We start from the raw sequence: 14615 nt of genomic DNA, 5'->3' as shown, positions 1-14615 counted from the left end.
AGGTATGGGGCGGAGTTATTGCTGCGACACTTTGACCCGATGGGGCGGGGCTCCGCGAAAACCGGAAGTGTCGAGTGACGGGCACTCGGAGCAGTTCCGGTGAGTCCGGGGGAGGGGACCGCCGTCTGGTTTGAGGGATCCGTGACTGAGAACTGGAGCCGACGGGGTGTGGGCGGTCCCGGAGAGAGGCTCACATTCTCTGCCTTGCAGATGACTGTCCACAACCTGTACCTGTTTGACCGAAATGGAGTGTGTCTGCATTACAGCGAGTGGCACCGCAAGAAGCAAGCAGGGATCCCTAAGGAGGAGGTGACGAGAGGGCCCCGCGCCACTTGGGTGACCTCGCATCTCCAAATGCACATAGTCCCAGTCCAGCCCCTTTTCTCCAAACCCTGGCTCATTCCCACCCCTACCCCGTCTCCTTTACAACAGAGAGCTAATTCTGCCCCTCTCCTTCCAGGAGTACAAGCTGATGTACGGGATGCTCTTCTCTATCCGCTCTTTTGTCAGCAAGATGTCCCCGCTAGACATGTACGCGGAGTCGGAGGGGTTGTTGAGGGAAGGAGGGAAGAGATGGGGAGGGGGTACTTTCTGGAGTGGGAGGGGCTTTTGTCCCCAGAGAGGGTAAGGAGACAGAGAGAAAGGCTGAGTCAGGAGCGAGAATTCAGGAGCTGGCAGAAGCGGCCGTGGGGAAGAGAAGGTTACAGAGGTTGGGCATGGGGGCTACAGTGAAAAGTGAAGATGCGAGGTGTCTAAGAGGGAGTCTATCTAGAGGGGATCAGAAGTATCTCTTTGGGAGAGATTCCGCTCCCATTCCTTAACATTCCTCCCCATCCCTGCAGGAAGGACGGCTTCCTGGCCTTCCAAACTAGCCGTTACAAACTCCATTACTACGAGACGCCCACTGGGATCAAGGTTGTCATGAATACAGACTTGGGCGTGGGGCCCATCCGAGATGTGCTGCACCACATCTACAGTGCGGTCAGTGCCAGTCCCTTGGACCCTGCTCCCAAAGCCTCAACAGCCATGATCACTCAGAGCCCCAAGACTCCATCCCTGCCCTACACCCTGGGTTTTCTCGGGACCTTTATGTCTTTATACACTCCCACCTCCAGTTTCTCCTCAAAGGGGAGCCCTTGATCCCAGCCCTTGATCCCTGTGCATTCACACACCTGTGAGGTTGAAAAGACGTGTTCAAAGCCTGGCTCTAACACCCTCCCTCTTCACAGCTGTATGTGGAGCTGGTGGTGAAGAATCCCCTGTGCCCGCTTGGCCAGACTGTGCAAAGTGAGCTCTTCCGCTCCCGACTGGACTCCTACGTCCGCTCTCTGCCCTTCTTCTCTGCCCGGGCTGGCTGAAGGAAGCACTCTACCTCACCCCTCAGAAGAATCGCTGTCTGCCTGGGGCCCAACCTAACCTGCCCTACCACCCCAGTCCCCCAGCCTCATCAAGCCCCTCGGTAGCCCTCCTAGGGGAACAGCCTAAAGCCCTTCACAGGAAGGCAGCCTACTGGAGTCCCTACACCTCCAAACCAGGTCCTCTCTACAGTTTGATCCCCTACCTGACTCTGTGAGAAGTACAGAATAAACTTTTTATCACCCTCTGGGACCTCAGCATGTCAGTTTGAGTGGTTTACCAGGGCCTGCCCCTCTCATGGAGGCGTGAATCAGGGTGTCTGCATCCTCTGAGCCAAAAAAGAGGCTTTTTCCATGGGTTTGTTAACAACAACACAACTGATGTTTGGGGCTGGGTAATACCTTGATTGGGGGGAGAGGGGGGAGGGCTGTCAGGTACTCTGTTCTGCCTGTGAAAGTGTTAGTTGCTCAGTCTTGTCTGACTCTTTGCAACCCCATGGACTGCAGCCCACCAAGCCCCTCCATGGGATTTCTCAGGCAAGAATACCAGAGTGGATTGACATTTCCTGTGCTGCCACTCACTAAATGCTGGTAGCATGCCCGCGTCCAAGTCGTGACAGTCAGAAAATGTCTCCAGACCTTGCCAAATGTCCCCCCAGGTCGTGACAGTCAAAAAATGTCTCCAGGGATTTCCCTGGTGGTCCAGTGGTTAAGACTACATGCTTCCGATGCAGGGGGTATGGGTTCAATCCCCAGTCAGGGAACTGAGGTGCAACATGCATCAAGGCAAAAAAAAAAAAAAGTCTCCAGACCTTGCCAAATGTCCCCCACGGGACAAAATAGCTCCTGGATTGAAAACCACTGGGATGGTGGAAGACAGATCGGCCTCGAGGTCCAGAGAATAGAACCACCCTCCGGGTGCTGCTCTCTGGTTGCTATGAGCCCACGAAATACTCAAGCTGCAGCACTCCGGAAGGTGGGGTTTATGCAGATAAGCTGCAGGTTTGGTCTGGGAGGCGGGCGGCTTTATGTAGATGAGGGGGCGGTGCCTGCATGTTGATTAGCTGGGCAGGCTGGCGACGCGGCTGGGAGCCTAGCGGGTCCCGCTGCGTTTTGGGCAGAGGTGGCATCTTTCTTCCGCCCCCTCCTTGCCCCTAAGTTCCTACCCTCCGAGAATCGCCCTCGACCTTCACCTTCGTCCATCTCTCCCTCTCCTCTCCGTGCCAGTGTCCCCGAATCCTAATCGCTCCACTCGTGGCACCCCCCCCGCGTTTCTCCTCTCCGCCGCAAACCCCGCGACCTCCAGCAGCCCGCCCGCGCGGGCCCGATCCTGCCTGGCGGCTCCCGCCGCAACCTCCTCAGCCTTCCCGCTCTCCCAGGGCTCGCGCCACTACCCCCTCGGGTGTCTCCCCTCGAGCTTCCCGGTTCCCTCTTCCTCCCGCCCCCTCGGAGCCCCCTTGCCCCGCCTTGGCCGGCAGGCATGCAGGTGTCTATCGCATGTACTGAACAGAACCTTCGCAGCCGGAGCAGTGAGGACCGTCTGTGTGGACCCCGGCCGGGCCCCGGGGGCGGTAACGGCGGGCTGGTCGACGGGGGGCATGGGAACCCTCCAGGGGGAGGAGGGTCGGGCCCCAAGGCCCGGGCCGCCGTGGTCCCCCGACCCCCAGCGCCCGCTGGGGCCCTCCGAGAGAGCACCGGCCGAGGCACTGGCATGAAATACAGGTATGGGGGTGGCCTGGCCGCCCGCCACATCTGCTTCCCTTTCCTGACCCCTGAGGCTTCCTAAGATGCTGCCAGGACCCCCCTCAAACTTCCATCTCTTCTTCCCATCGCTGGCACTCCCTTACACGGTCCTTTATTTATTTATTTTTTGCTCTCTGTCCATTCCCCTGCCTAGTAGAAAATCAAGTTTACTGAGGTTGACCAGGCCTGTCCAGACCCAAGGGATGCTCCTCTTTACCCCCAGGAAGGCCAGGGAAACGCAGATCTCCAGGCTGCACACCACCCCACCCAGCTTGGATGGAGTGTCCTTGGGTCGTGTCCTGGGAAGAGAGGGGAAGGAAACGGCTTCTCACTCTGGCCTGCTCAGGGTGCCTGACCCAGATATCGCCCCCACAAACCCCAAGGTCTCCTGCACCCTTTCTTGGTGGGGAGGGAAGTGGGGCCCTCCGAAGGATGCACCACATCTCTCAAGCCCATGCCGAGGGCCAGGAACCAGGTGGGGAAGGTGGAATGAAATGTAACCGACTTGATCTCCGAGAACCGCTGAGCTCTCAGGACTACCAGTAGGGGAGAAGGGAGGGGCTCCTGCTCAGGAGTGAGTGGAGGTCACTGATCTGAAGTGGCTTTGTCACTTGAGGAATTTGATCCCTTCCATATGGCAGCCCTGATTGGGAAGCTTAGTGGAGTACCTGGATGGGGGGGCGGGGAGGAGGGGGCTCTCTGGTTTGAAGACAGACTTCACAAGCCAACAGGAGCAGAGCAAGTAGAAAGAAGGGGGAGAACTGGTCTTTCCTCTCAAACTCCCCACCCAGGTGTCCTACCTGCCTTTGTTAGAGGCCGGTCTGCCTAGCCTATTCAAGGACCTTGCCTGCCTGAATGCCTGAACTTGACTTGGTTTACCCCCTTCCACCCCAGTATCTGCCCTCTAGCACAGCACTCTATTGAGAATCTGTTTTCACAAACTCATCACCATTAGCCAGTCCTATTCCTCCCAGCCACCCTCTACCCCAACTCCACACATCCCAGAGATGACTCAAACGAACCCAGGACACACCAGAAGCAGCGTTAAGCAGGCAGCACATCTTCAGTGTGATAGGAGGGAACAGAGGCACTGGACCATGGCTCCAGAGGAACACTTCTTATTTGTTCACTTATTCTATGGCCGTGGCACTGCCCGATTCAGTGGGCCCACTGAGTCTAGTTTCTTTGGACTGAGACACCCTGAGGGCATCTCAGTCTGGAATGAGAGGAGCTGGAGGCTGATAATCTATGTCCCTAATGGAGGCTCCACCCCTTCCTGCTGCTTCTGTGTCCTGCAGGAACCTAGGAAAGTCTGGTCTTCGGGTATCCTGCCTTGGCCTAGGTGAGTTAGAAAGAAGAGGAATTAAGGGAAGGGGCAGGCATTCTTTCATGGCTGCCCGCCTCCCCCTACCCTGGTCTCATTTGCCTGGCTTCTCTCTTGCAGGTACCTGGGTCACATTTGGTTCTCAGATCTCAGATGAGGTACTGATACAAGTGATGGGACCTAGAAGCAGGGGGAGGGGGTATAAGGGAACCCAAAAGGGGGGAAAACAGACTTGGCTAGGGGTTTGGACAACAAGCATGGATAATGGTGGACTTGAGGCTGGAGAACGGGGAAAGGGAAGTGAATGTGATAACCAAGGTTGAGGTGTGATGGGTTAGAGTGCAGTGAGGAAGGTAACTGAGGCTGGTGGTTGATCTCTAACTCTTTCTCTCACCATCCTAGACAGCAGAGGATGTGCTGACAGTAGCCTACGAGCACGGTGTAAACCTGTTTGATACCGCCGAAGTGTATGCTGCAGGAAAGTAAGGACTGGGGTGAAAGAGCTAAGTTATACTTGGAAGGCTGAGAGAACATCGGGGCTTTTTGGTTTCCCCCCTAAAGAACTCTGGGAATTAAAGCATCACTAAGTTCCAGCCTTTCAGCCAATGGGCCCCCAAAGCATGTTGGGAACTATAGTCCCAACATCTGTCTCCCTCTAGTTTTGAGGGCAACAGGGCATACTGTGCAGTCAAAATAAAACCAAATATTTCTTGGACATCAGTTATGTGCAACTATGTGAGGATGACAAAGCTAAATTTTCAAACATACCATAACCACAGCACATATGGCTTCACACTGGGAATAATAAAAACTTTGGATGACCTACCCCGTCTCTTCTGGCAAACTCTTCTGCTTATCATTAAGACTTGTCCCAGATGTCAGCTTTCCCAAGAACCCTTTGCCCAACTCCCCAAAGTTGGTCACTACCCTCCTCAGCTCCCAAAGCACTTTACACTGCCCTCTGACACACGGTTCATCAATTACTGGTTTACAAGGCCATATTTGCTGCTCAACGAGGAGGGTTCTCCCTCCATAGAACTTGTCCTTTCTCATGTCACCTAAGTACCTACACGGGCTTCCCTGGTAGCTCAGCTGGTAAAGAATCTAGCTGCAATGCAAGAGACCCCAATTTGATTCCTAGGTCAGGAAGATACCCTGGAGAAGGGATAGACTAACCACTCCAGTATTCTTGGGCTTCCCTGGTGGTTCAGTTGGTGAAGGATCCGCCTGCAATGCGGGAGAAGACCTGGGTGGGACTTTGCAGAGACTAAAAGAAGGGAGAAGGCAACACAGATCGTTGGAAACAGATGAGACAGTATCCTCCCCAGCATCACTGTAGTTTGTCCCTCTTCTCTCATCCTATTCTATCCCTTCAGCACCCAGAATAGAGGTTCACTGTTGCACAACTGACATTTGTTGAATGAATGAATGAAAATGTACGACTGTAACCCTACTTCCAGGAGCCCCTTTTATTTAGTTTAGAGTGGGACTGATGGCCCAATGGACTTCTCATTTATGTTCCATTTTACAAGGGAGAAATTAGTTGAAGGGAAAGGTGGGAGGAAGGAAAGAAACTGATCCATCTTGGAGGAGTCAGTACTTCTGCCTTGTTTTCCTTCCAGGGCTGAAAGAACCCTAGGAAACATCCTCAAGAGCAAAGGATGGAGGTAAGACATGTTTGGGGGTGTGGGGAGTTGCTGGGGACTATCCCCACATCCTTTTCTGGCTGGGTCTCCCATTTCTCTTTTTCTCCAGGAGATCAAGCTATGTCATCACCACCAAGATTTTTTGGGGAGGACAGTAAGTGGCTGCCTCACTATAGTCACTATGGTTAGGGAGAAGATCTGCAGACTGTGTGAAGGTGCATGGGATGGGGTGAGGAAAGCAGACCATGCACCTGCTCCCCCAGGTCTGCCTCCTCCCTGTGAGGACCCCTACCACCTCGGTTCCTCATGGCTCCAGGCCAGCCATGGTCTCTTATCTTTGACGCACCTCATCTTTGACTTATCTTTTCCTACAGGGCAGAAACCGAGCGAGGCTTGAGCCGCAAACACATCATTGAAGGTGAGGACTGGGAACCTGAGCTGGCTGAGGACGGAAGCTAGAGAAGTTGGGAATATTCTCTGAAGCTATAAGTCTGAGGCTCTGAATAGGGAAGCTGGGATTTAGGTGTCCATGGCAGAGGGGTAAGGTCTGATTTCTTAGGCAGCTAAAGCTGGAAAGCTTACCTTCCTCTCCCTGTGCTTACCCCAGGCTTGCGAGGATCCCTGGAACGCCTCCAGTTGGGATATGTGGACATCGTCTTTGCCAATCGTTCAGATCCCAACAGTCCCATGGAGGGTAAAGCAGCACCCCAACCTTGACAGCCCTTCAAAACTGAGCACTTCTTAAACCTTCAGCAGAAGCCAGGCTCTGCTCAGGAGGTCTCCCAAGTTCTACAGTGGAGGCTCAGACCCCAGGACTTGGACAGGGAGGGAAGTGAAGAGCAGATGCCAACCTCTCACAGGGATGAGTGGGGTCTTGGTGGGGCAGGTGGAGGTCTGCAGATCTGGCACTCAGGAGGCCAGGGGTCTGAGAGTGAAGCTTTCCTTCTCCTATGTGCCTAGAGATTGTGCGAGCCATGACCTACGTCATCAACCAGGGCCTGGCCCTATACTGGGGGACATCCCGATGGGGGGCTGCAGAAATCATGGTGAGTGTGCCACCTACCGCCCCCGTCTCACAACTTGTTACCACCTTTCACATGGCCACTCCCAACCCCACTCTGCTGGAGGAGGGGGAGTGGAAGACAATGGAAGGAGTGCTCTGACCCCTATCTCTTCCCCGCCCCAACCCAGGAGGCCTACTCCATGGCCAGACAGTTCAATCTGATCCCTCCAGTGTGTGAACAAGCTGAGCACCATCTGTTTCAGAGAGAGAAGGTGGAGATGCAGCTGCCAGAGCTCTACCACAAGATTGGTTCGCAGTCCCCTCATCCCTGCCTTTCCCTCGGCCTCACCATCACAGAGATCCCCTTCCCACATCCGGTCCTCTCCGTCTTAGGTGTTGGCTCAGTCACCTGGTCCCCTCTGGCCTGTGGCCTCATCACTAGCAAGTATGATGGGCGAGTCTCAGATACCTGCAGGGTCACCATCAAGGTGAGACCTGGGGGCTTGGGATGGCAGGAGTGGACTGAGTGAGAAGTGGTCTCTTGATGAATCTCCTTGGCCTCCAGGGCTACCAGTGGCACAAAGACAAAGTGCAAAGTGAGGATGGCAAGAAACAACAAGCCAAAGTCATGGACCTCCTCCCCATCGCTCACCAGCTGGGCTGCACTGTGGCGCAGCTTGCTATTGGTGAGACACTGCCAGTCCTGGACCCTGCAGGGTCCTTGTCTCCGCCTAAGAGCTACCAAACCACAGACTGGTTTGTTCCTGGGCGGTCCTTCTTCCTCAGAGACCCCTCTGAAGTCTGGGTGTTCACTGTTTCCCACCAGTTCTCTCTCTCTTTTTCCTTCTCGGGCCCAGCGTGGTGTCTCCGCAGTGAAGGGGTCAGCTCGGTCTTGCTGGGGGTGTCCAGTGCGGAGCAGCTGGTGGAGCATCTGGGCGCCCTGCAGGTGAGCGAGGGACTCAGAGCCAGAGCTCATCTCTGTCCCTTCCCCAGCAGTCAAGACCTTGATGTCCAACCCAGAATGGGCCTGAGGTGAGTCACCTCACTTTGCAAATGAGTGGTCCAAGGGCGAGAAGGTAAAGCAGAAGCACAGCTGTGACTTCGCCGCGCTGTGAGGCTCCCCGGGTCCTCGAACCTCCTGCCCTCTTTCAAGGACCCTGCATGCACCATTCTCTCCATCACCCCATTCAATTCCAGGTGCTGAGTCAGCTGACCCCGCAGACGGTGATAGAGATAGACGGGCTCCTGGGCAACAAGCCTCATCCCAAGAAATAGTCCACCTGGGACGCAGGAACCCGAACCCGAACCCGAACCCGGATCCGGTTCCACTGCACTCACAGAAACGCGTCTCCGCCTCTGCCTCCCTCCCGCTCCGGATCCCTCCACGCAGCGGCCGAGACAGGGCGACCCCGCCCACTAACGAGTTCCAGCTTTGAGTAGCGATAGCATGAACAAAGCCATATCCTCCCGCAGTGGGGCCTGAGAGGGAAAGTAGTCCGCCGCCCCCTGCTACGTCCACCTAGGCCTTCCTGCTAATCCTGGGCATGAGCTACTGGGCCGTCCCCTCTCTGCTACTTGGTCTCGCTCCTTTTCTCTTCCCGTAATCGCCGAGGTCCAGGGAAAAACAAAAAGGCATATACAAGACCTATGCAGAGTACCTCGAAAGTGGCCCTTGAAATGTCATCAAGGAGTTGTGAGTTCTAATAAGAAGTGAGTTGTGGTGTCACCTGGAAAAAAGGAAATGGGACTCTTAAATTCGTTACAAAGGAAGCCAGGCTGGTCCTGGCAGGAAGTAAATGATGACTTTTGGGAAACCGGGACCCTGCCTCAGCCAGGACGTGGAGAAAGGCATAAAACTAGAATTCGTATTGATGCTTTGTTCTTGCGGAGAGGGGTAGACTGGGGAGTGCAGTAGCAAAGCATCAGTGAGGGAAACTTGATGGTCAGTGTATAGAGTGTCCTGGCGGAAGTGGCCAGGGAAGACCTTGGAAAGCACACTGGGCCTCACTTCGCAGAAAACAGTGACAGCCTTTAGTCACCGCAGGGAAATGGGGCTAACATAAAAGGTCTGGAGATAAACTTTTGAGCCTTGAGCAGGACTTCCTACCTGGCAGGGGAGGACTGTAGTCTTCCTCCTGGCAATAATCTTAAAGCAATAATGATGGCCTCTCTTGTGCAAGACTTCCCAGGGAACTGTAAATAAAATCTCAGCTTGATCATTACTTACTTTGTCTGAAATTGCTGGGGGTTGAGCGTTAGGCTCTCAGTCTCACCTGTTTGACCCCCTGCCCCCTGCCAGTAGAAAACTCCAGGACTCTTCCTCTCCACTGCTCATGTACCTTAGTGAGCCAGGCATCTTGTCCTAGTCACTGATCTCATCAAAGACCAGGTTTTCTTCTTTCAGTCACCACATGCCTTGGAACCCAGAGGTCTGGCTTCATAGCTGTGTTGCTCCTCCTTCTGACACTCTTACTCTTGTTTTGTTTTGAAAAGTTATATTAGCCAAGTGTCTTATTTCCCTCTTTCCTGATACCCAATGCATGCCAAGTTGATTGAGCCATGGCCAACTCTTTGGAACCCTCTGGACCATAGCCTGCCAGGCTCCTCTGTCCATGGGGTTTTCGAGGCAAAATAATGAAGTGGATTGCCATTTCCTCCTCCAGGGGTTCTTCCTGACCCAGGGATCGAACCCATGTTTCTTACGTCTCCTACATTGGCAGGCAGGTTCTTTACCACTGGTGCCACCTAGGAAGCCTGATACCCACACTATCCAAAAAACTGTCTGGGTGGTTTTCTTGTAGCTGAGTGGGAGGCACTGTTCTCAGATGGAGGACTTGGGGAAGGAGAGGTAAAATGAAAACTGGTCTATGGTTGAAATGATACAGGGAGAGAATAGAGCTGTTATAAAAAGAAAACAAGTGAAAGATCAGGTGTGAGAGTGGCAGAAAAGCAGAATCAAATGGGATTATGTCAGATACTTACCCTTATTCCCTAAAGAACTCTGATTTCCCTGGGACAGAAAGTGGGTGGAAAGTTACAACCTTTAATGATCACAAGGCAGGGGAGGATGAGCTCTGCCTTCCTTAAAATATAACCTTACCATCTCCCTTCGTCCCATCCTCACCCTTCCTTGATCCTGAAGCTGGGAGAGCAGAGTAAAACCAATTTCCAGAAGAGAGAAGTCAGCAGCATGCCATTTACTGGATTAGCAACCAACCGGATCAACTAATGAACACTTACATCCACTATCATCTCCCACTCATTTGGGAAGACTGTGGAGGAAACAAAGAGGTAAAATGTATGACTAAACTAAGCTTAGTTATTCTGTAACGAACATAGGAGAATTTATAAATTCAAAATGGTACTCTCCTTAAATAGTTACCTTGGAGGGTCATGAACCTCCTTCATTTAATGCCTCTTTCATTGCTCAAAACATTTTTTAAAAGTCCTCTTAAAATTACCTTCAGAGGCAGTTATAAACCCCTTGTAAGAAAGCTTCCTTTATTGTCACACCTTGTTATATAGGCCATGCTGCTCCTCGTGTGGGATTTTAGTTCCCTGACTGGGGCCCCCCTGGGCAGTGAAAGCGCCAAGTCCTAACCACTGGACCGCTGGCGAATTCCCTCACATACCATATTTATCATTCACCTCATTCATTAATTGAGTGAGAACTTACCTATTGGGCCCTACTGTGGTACAGCACAGGGACACAGTGGTGAACAAAACCTGGCTCAGCAACCTTTGTGGAGTTTACAGATGGGGAAGGCAAAGTAACCCCCAAACACACACACAAACTTTGGTTGTCCGAAGTCCAGAGGAAAGCACTGGTGTTACCAGAGTGTACAGTGAGTATCTGACATGGTGAGGCTGCAAAGAGAGCTGAAGGATGAGTGGGTGTTGCTAAGGTGAAAGCAAGGTTAGGGGAACAGCACACGGGAAAACCTTGTGGGGGAAACAAACAGACAAGTCAGAGGTCTCCAAAGGCTGAATGTCTAAAGACGAAAGGCAAGCAGAATGTGAGACTTGGTGGTTTCAGAGCATGTTTGGCCTTGTAGGGACTTCAGCATATTATCTTTATCCTAAGGACAGCAGGAAACCCTCAAAAATCCGTTATCTTGATACACAACAGATCACCCCCCAAATTTAGTGGCTTAAAGAAACATTTTAAAACTATTTTTACTCCATGATTCTGTGGATTGGCTGGGAGTGTCTTCTGCTGTTTTCACCTGGGCTCGTTCACGTGGCTGCATTCAGCCCATAGAGCAGCTGAACAGGAAAACCCAGTGACCTCACTGGTACACCTGGCCGTTAGTGCCGGCTGTTGACTGGGGCTCCTCCCTTCTCCAAGTGGCTTCATCCACCAGCAAACTTCCTTACATGGTGGTCTCAGGGCAGTGTTCCAAAGGCAGAAGCCATAAGGCCTCTGAAGGAATGATGCTCCAGAACTCACACATCATCATTCTTGCCACATTTTATTAGTCAAAGCAAGTCATGAGGTGAACCCAGGTTCAAGGGAGAGGAAACAGATCCCAATTCTTGATGGGAGAAGCAGCAAAGTCACATATCTTAGGAATTTGGGGGTATTAAACCATGACTCCATTAAAAGTTTGTTGTTTAAAGAATGTTTATATATTTATTTGGCTGCACCAGGTCTTAGTTGAGGCATGCGTGAGCTTTAGTTGCACAAAGATCTTTCTTTAGTTATGGCCTGTGGGGTCTAATTCCCTGACCACGGATTGAACCCAGGCCCTGTGCACTGGGAGCTCAGAGTCTTAGCCACTGGACCACCTGCTGTAAAAGTTTTTGTTTTTAACAGGAATGGAAGGGATATGTGGTGGTGGTGGTTTAGTCGCTAAGTTGTGTCTGACTTTTATGACCCCATGAACTGTAGCCTGCCAGGCTCTTCTGTCCATGGGATTCTCCCATGGGAGGCAAGAATATTGGAGGGGGTTGCTATTTCCTTCTCCAGGGATCTTCCCGACCCAGGAATCGAACCTGGGTCTCCTGCATTGCAGGCAGATTTTAACAGGAATGGAAGGGATATATGGTAGGACATAATTAGGCTTGAGTTTTGGAAAGATTGCTGTAAGCAGTGTGGAGAGAAGTCTGCAGAAGGCCAGAATAACTGTGGACAGACTGGTGAAGAGGCTTCTGTTTACAGAAGAGATAATGGCAGCTTGAACCAGGGTGGTATACTGGAGGTAGAGAAAAGCAGATGAATTAGTTTTAGGAGGCAAAATGTACCAGGCCTAGTGATAAGGGAGGTAAAGGAACGTGAACTCAAGGAAGGGATCTAGGTTTGACACCTAGGTTTCTGGTATTGGGTAAAGAGATAAGAAAATTGGAAGAGATGCTGCTTTAGGTGGGGAGATCATCATTTTGGATTCTTGATAAACAAGAAAGGAAGCTGAGCAGGTGACTGGATAGTCCAGGTCTAGAGCTAGAAGGCTTTGGCTACCACTTTAGGAGCATTTATATAGTCAAATTTACCTTAAAAGACTTAATCACCAACCAAAGATATTAAAAGATGTGAGATCTCTAAGCACCATTACAAAGAGAAGTTCCCCCCAAATGTGAGTTATGACAGCATCATTGGAATAAATAGCTTCCTCCAAGTAATCATAAGACAATAATACTTAGTTCTGAAAAGATATAAAATAATTAAAAATAGTGATATATCTTCTCACAAAAGATTACTCTCTAAGGTTTAAAGAATCTAGTTTTTAAAAACCAGTTTTATATTGCCTGTTACAGTCAGTAAATGCCATGAGTGTGGAGAATCCCATCTTGTGTTCACCAAAAGAAATAGGGGTTGAGAATATTGTGCCTGGACCATCAGTGGTTAAGCTGTGCACTTCCACTGAATGGGGTGAGGATTCTATCCCTGGTTGAGGACTCTAAAATCCTGAATGCCCCACGGTTATGCCAAAAAAAAAAAAAAGGAAAAGAAAAGAATATGTTGGGTGCCAGAAAGTTAAAGTGAACACAATATAGGAGAGGGCGTAAAATAATAATAGCAGCTAATATGTGTTTACTGTGTGCCAGGCATCATTCTAAGCACCTTACATATGTAAGCTGATTCAATCCTATTATCATCCATATTTTATAGATGAGAAAGCCAAGGCCCAGCGGAGTTAGGTAACTTGCTCAAAGTGTCACAACTGGTAAACTGGATTTAGGCCCTGTCCTATGAACCTCCACAACAGTGCCTAGACTGTGGGTCCAGGAGAGGCAGGTGAGGCGGGAGCTGGGGGTTGGTGCAGCACCAAGAGGGAATGTGGGCTGTGAATACTATGTCCTGTTTACCCGTGGCGGAAGTCGGACCCCTGAGTCAGAGCTTAGGCTGGGTTGCTTTGCTGGAGCCATCATGGTGCGTGGGTGTCCAGGCCTAGCTACTCAGGAAGGAGAAGATTCCCAGCATTCCTGGGCCTGGTATCTAGGACCTTCCTTAGGTTGAGATGTCGGCTGGGAGTTCAACAGTTTGAGGAGAATAAAATTTGGGAAGCCAGCCTTACAAGAACAGAGGGAGGTTGAATATAAGGGCAATGGAGCGCAGCGTCTGCTCAAACGCCCGGGGACCTTCTAAAGATTGGGCAGAACGGGCAGTGTCACTGGCTTAGGAAGTATGTTGTGAAAGAGCCTGAGAAACCCGTGCAGTGATTGAGGGCTCAGGCTCAGTAACTGGGAGGTTGCACACAGTACAATTAAGGAGCGCTGGCGCTGCGTGGGGGCATTAAGGAAGGCGTGCCTAGAGTTGGAGGTGCCGCACCTCCCCGTCCCCAGTCCAGGCACCACTTAGGCGGCCTCCCTGCCCCAGCTTCGCCGAGGCATGCATTCCGAACCTCGCACCTCCACCACCCACGCTCGTGCTACCACGGGGAGGAGCCTGACTGCGACGTGACGTCGCGAAGGGGCGGGGTCTCATTATTTAAAAGAGGCGAGAGGCCGCGGGGCGGGCCCCAGGACGGGCCCGCTAGGTGTGTCCACAGAGCTGGTCTCGTGAGTGACGCCCTCGAGTCCGCGGCGGGCAAGATGCAGCTCCTGGTGAGGATACCGTCTCTTCCAGAGCGCGGCGAGCTGGACTGCAACATCTGCTACCGGCCTTTCAACCTCGGGGACCGCGCGCCCCGCCGCCTGCCCGGGACGGCGCGCGCCCGCTGCGGCCACACGCTCTGCACCGCGTGCCTGCGCGAGCTGGCGGCGCGCGGCGACGGTGGCGGGGCGGTGGCGCGCGCGGTGCGCCTGCGCCGCCTCATCACGTGCCCTTTCTGTCGCGCGCCCACCCGGCTCCCGCGCGGCGGAGTCGCGGAGATTTCTGTCGACCCGGACTTACGGTCGCGCTTGGAGGCAAAAGTCAGGCGCGAATCTGATGAGGCGGGTGGCCACGCGAACCGAGAGACCGATGACGAGGAAAAGGAGAGCGAGAAAGGGGCGGGGCCTAGGAGCGCAGGGTGGCGCGCGCTCCGACGGCTCTGGGCCCGGTTGCTGGTGCCCGTGCGCGGGTGGCGGCGCCCGCTGCCTAGCAACGGTGAGGGGCCACCCGA

The 14615-nt window shown here is 52.7% G+C and overlaps 3 protein-coding genes across 8 annotated transcripts in view; all 3 read left to right on the top strand.

The window, feature by feature from the left end:
* Positions 1 to 63: 63 nt before the first annotated feature.
* Positions 64 to 1608, top strand: TRAPPC1 (trafficking protein particle complex subunit 1). 2 transcript variants are annotated; one of them, XM_005220395.5, is made up of 5 exons: positions 64 to 99; positions 211 to 309; positions 461 to 531; positions 843 to 981; positions 1230 to 1608. In XM_005220395.5, exons 2-5 carry the CDS (start codon positions 211 to 213, stop codon positions 1356 to 1358), a joined length of 438 nt encoding a protein of 145 aa, XP_005220452.1. In that variant the 5' UTR covers positions 64 to 99; the 3' UTR covers positions 1359 to 1608. The 2 variants fall into 2 exon arrangements, with proteins under 2 accessions (XP_005220452.1, NP_001069881.1); NM_001076413.2 differs by lacking the exon at positions 64 to 99 and having other exon boundaries at positions 114 to 309.
* A 71-nt stretch (positions 1609 to 1679) lies between these two features.
* On the top strand, positions 1680 to 9293 carry KCNAB3 (potassium voltage-gated channel subfamily A regulatory beta subunit 3). Of its 2 annotated transcripts, NM_001081627.1 has the most exon segments (14): positions 2624 to 3077; positions 4397 to 4440; positions 4543 to 4580; positions 4825 to 4904; positions 6045 to 6089; positions 6178 to 6222; positions 6443 to 6486; positions 6676 to 6762; positions 7029 to 7114; positions 7260 to 7380; positions 7465 to 7559; positions 7637 to 7757; positions 7929 to 8017; positions 8269 to 9293. In NM_001081627.1, coding segments are annotated over 14 exon segments (1215 nt in total). In that variant the 5' UTR covers positions 2624 to 2835; the 3' UTR covers positions 8347 to 9293.
* Positions 9294 to 12821: 3528 nt separating this feature from the next.
* The window catches only part of RNF227 (ring finger protein 227), a 52016-nt gene continuing 50222 nt past the window's right edge, over positions 12822 to 14615 (top strand). For all 4 annotated transcript variants that reach the window (XR_009491692.1, XR_009491693.1, XM_015458749.3 and 1 more), the window contains exon 1: positions 12822 to 14599. Coding sequence is in view for 2 of the 4 variants with exons in the window: in XM_015458749.3 (XP_015314235.1) it covers positions 14104 to 14599 (496 nt within the window). In the remaining 2 variants the exon portion in view is untranslated. The remainder of the gene's footprint in view (positions 14600 to 14615) is intronic.

The sequence above is a fragment of the Bos taurus genome, chromosome 19 (genome assembly GCF_002263795.3).
Source record: "Bos taurus isolate L1 Dominette 01449 registration number 42190680 breed Hereford chromosome 19, ARS-UCD2.0, whole genome shotgun sequence".
Lineage (NCBI taxonomy): Eukaryota > Metazoa > Chordata > Mammalia > Artiodactyla > Bovidae > Bos > Bos taurus.
Note: the sequence above shows the minus strand (reverse complement) of the source record. Positions and strands in the feature narration are given on the sequence as shown.

Bases quoted from the DNA above. Each gene is read 5' to 3' on its own strand.
- TRAPPC1 (XM_005220395.5), top strand. From the start codon at position 211: ATGACTGTCCACAACCTGTACCTGTTTGACCGAAATGGAGTGTGTCTG. The intron at 310-460 runs GTGACGAGAGGG...CTCTCCTTCCAG, and splicing joins CAGGGATCCCTAAGGAGGAG to GAGTACAAGCTGATGTACGG. The intron at 532-842 runs GTACGCGGAGTC...CCATCCCTGCAG, and splicing joins AAGATGTCCCCGCTAGACAT to GAAGGACGGCTTCCTGGCCT.
- KCNAB3 (XM_059878295.1), top strand. From the start codon at position 2,836: ATGCAGGTGTCTATCGCATGTACTGAACAGAACCTTCGCAGCCGGAGC. The intron at 4,905-6,044 runs GTAAGGACTGGG...TTTTCCTTCCAG, and splicing joins GAAGTGTATGCTGCAGGAAA to GGCTGAAAGAACCCTAGGAA. The intron at 7,560-7,636 runs GTGAGACCTGGG...CTTGGCCTCCAG, and splicing joins CCTGCAGGGTCACCATCAAG to GGCTACCAGTGGCACAAAGA.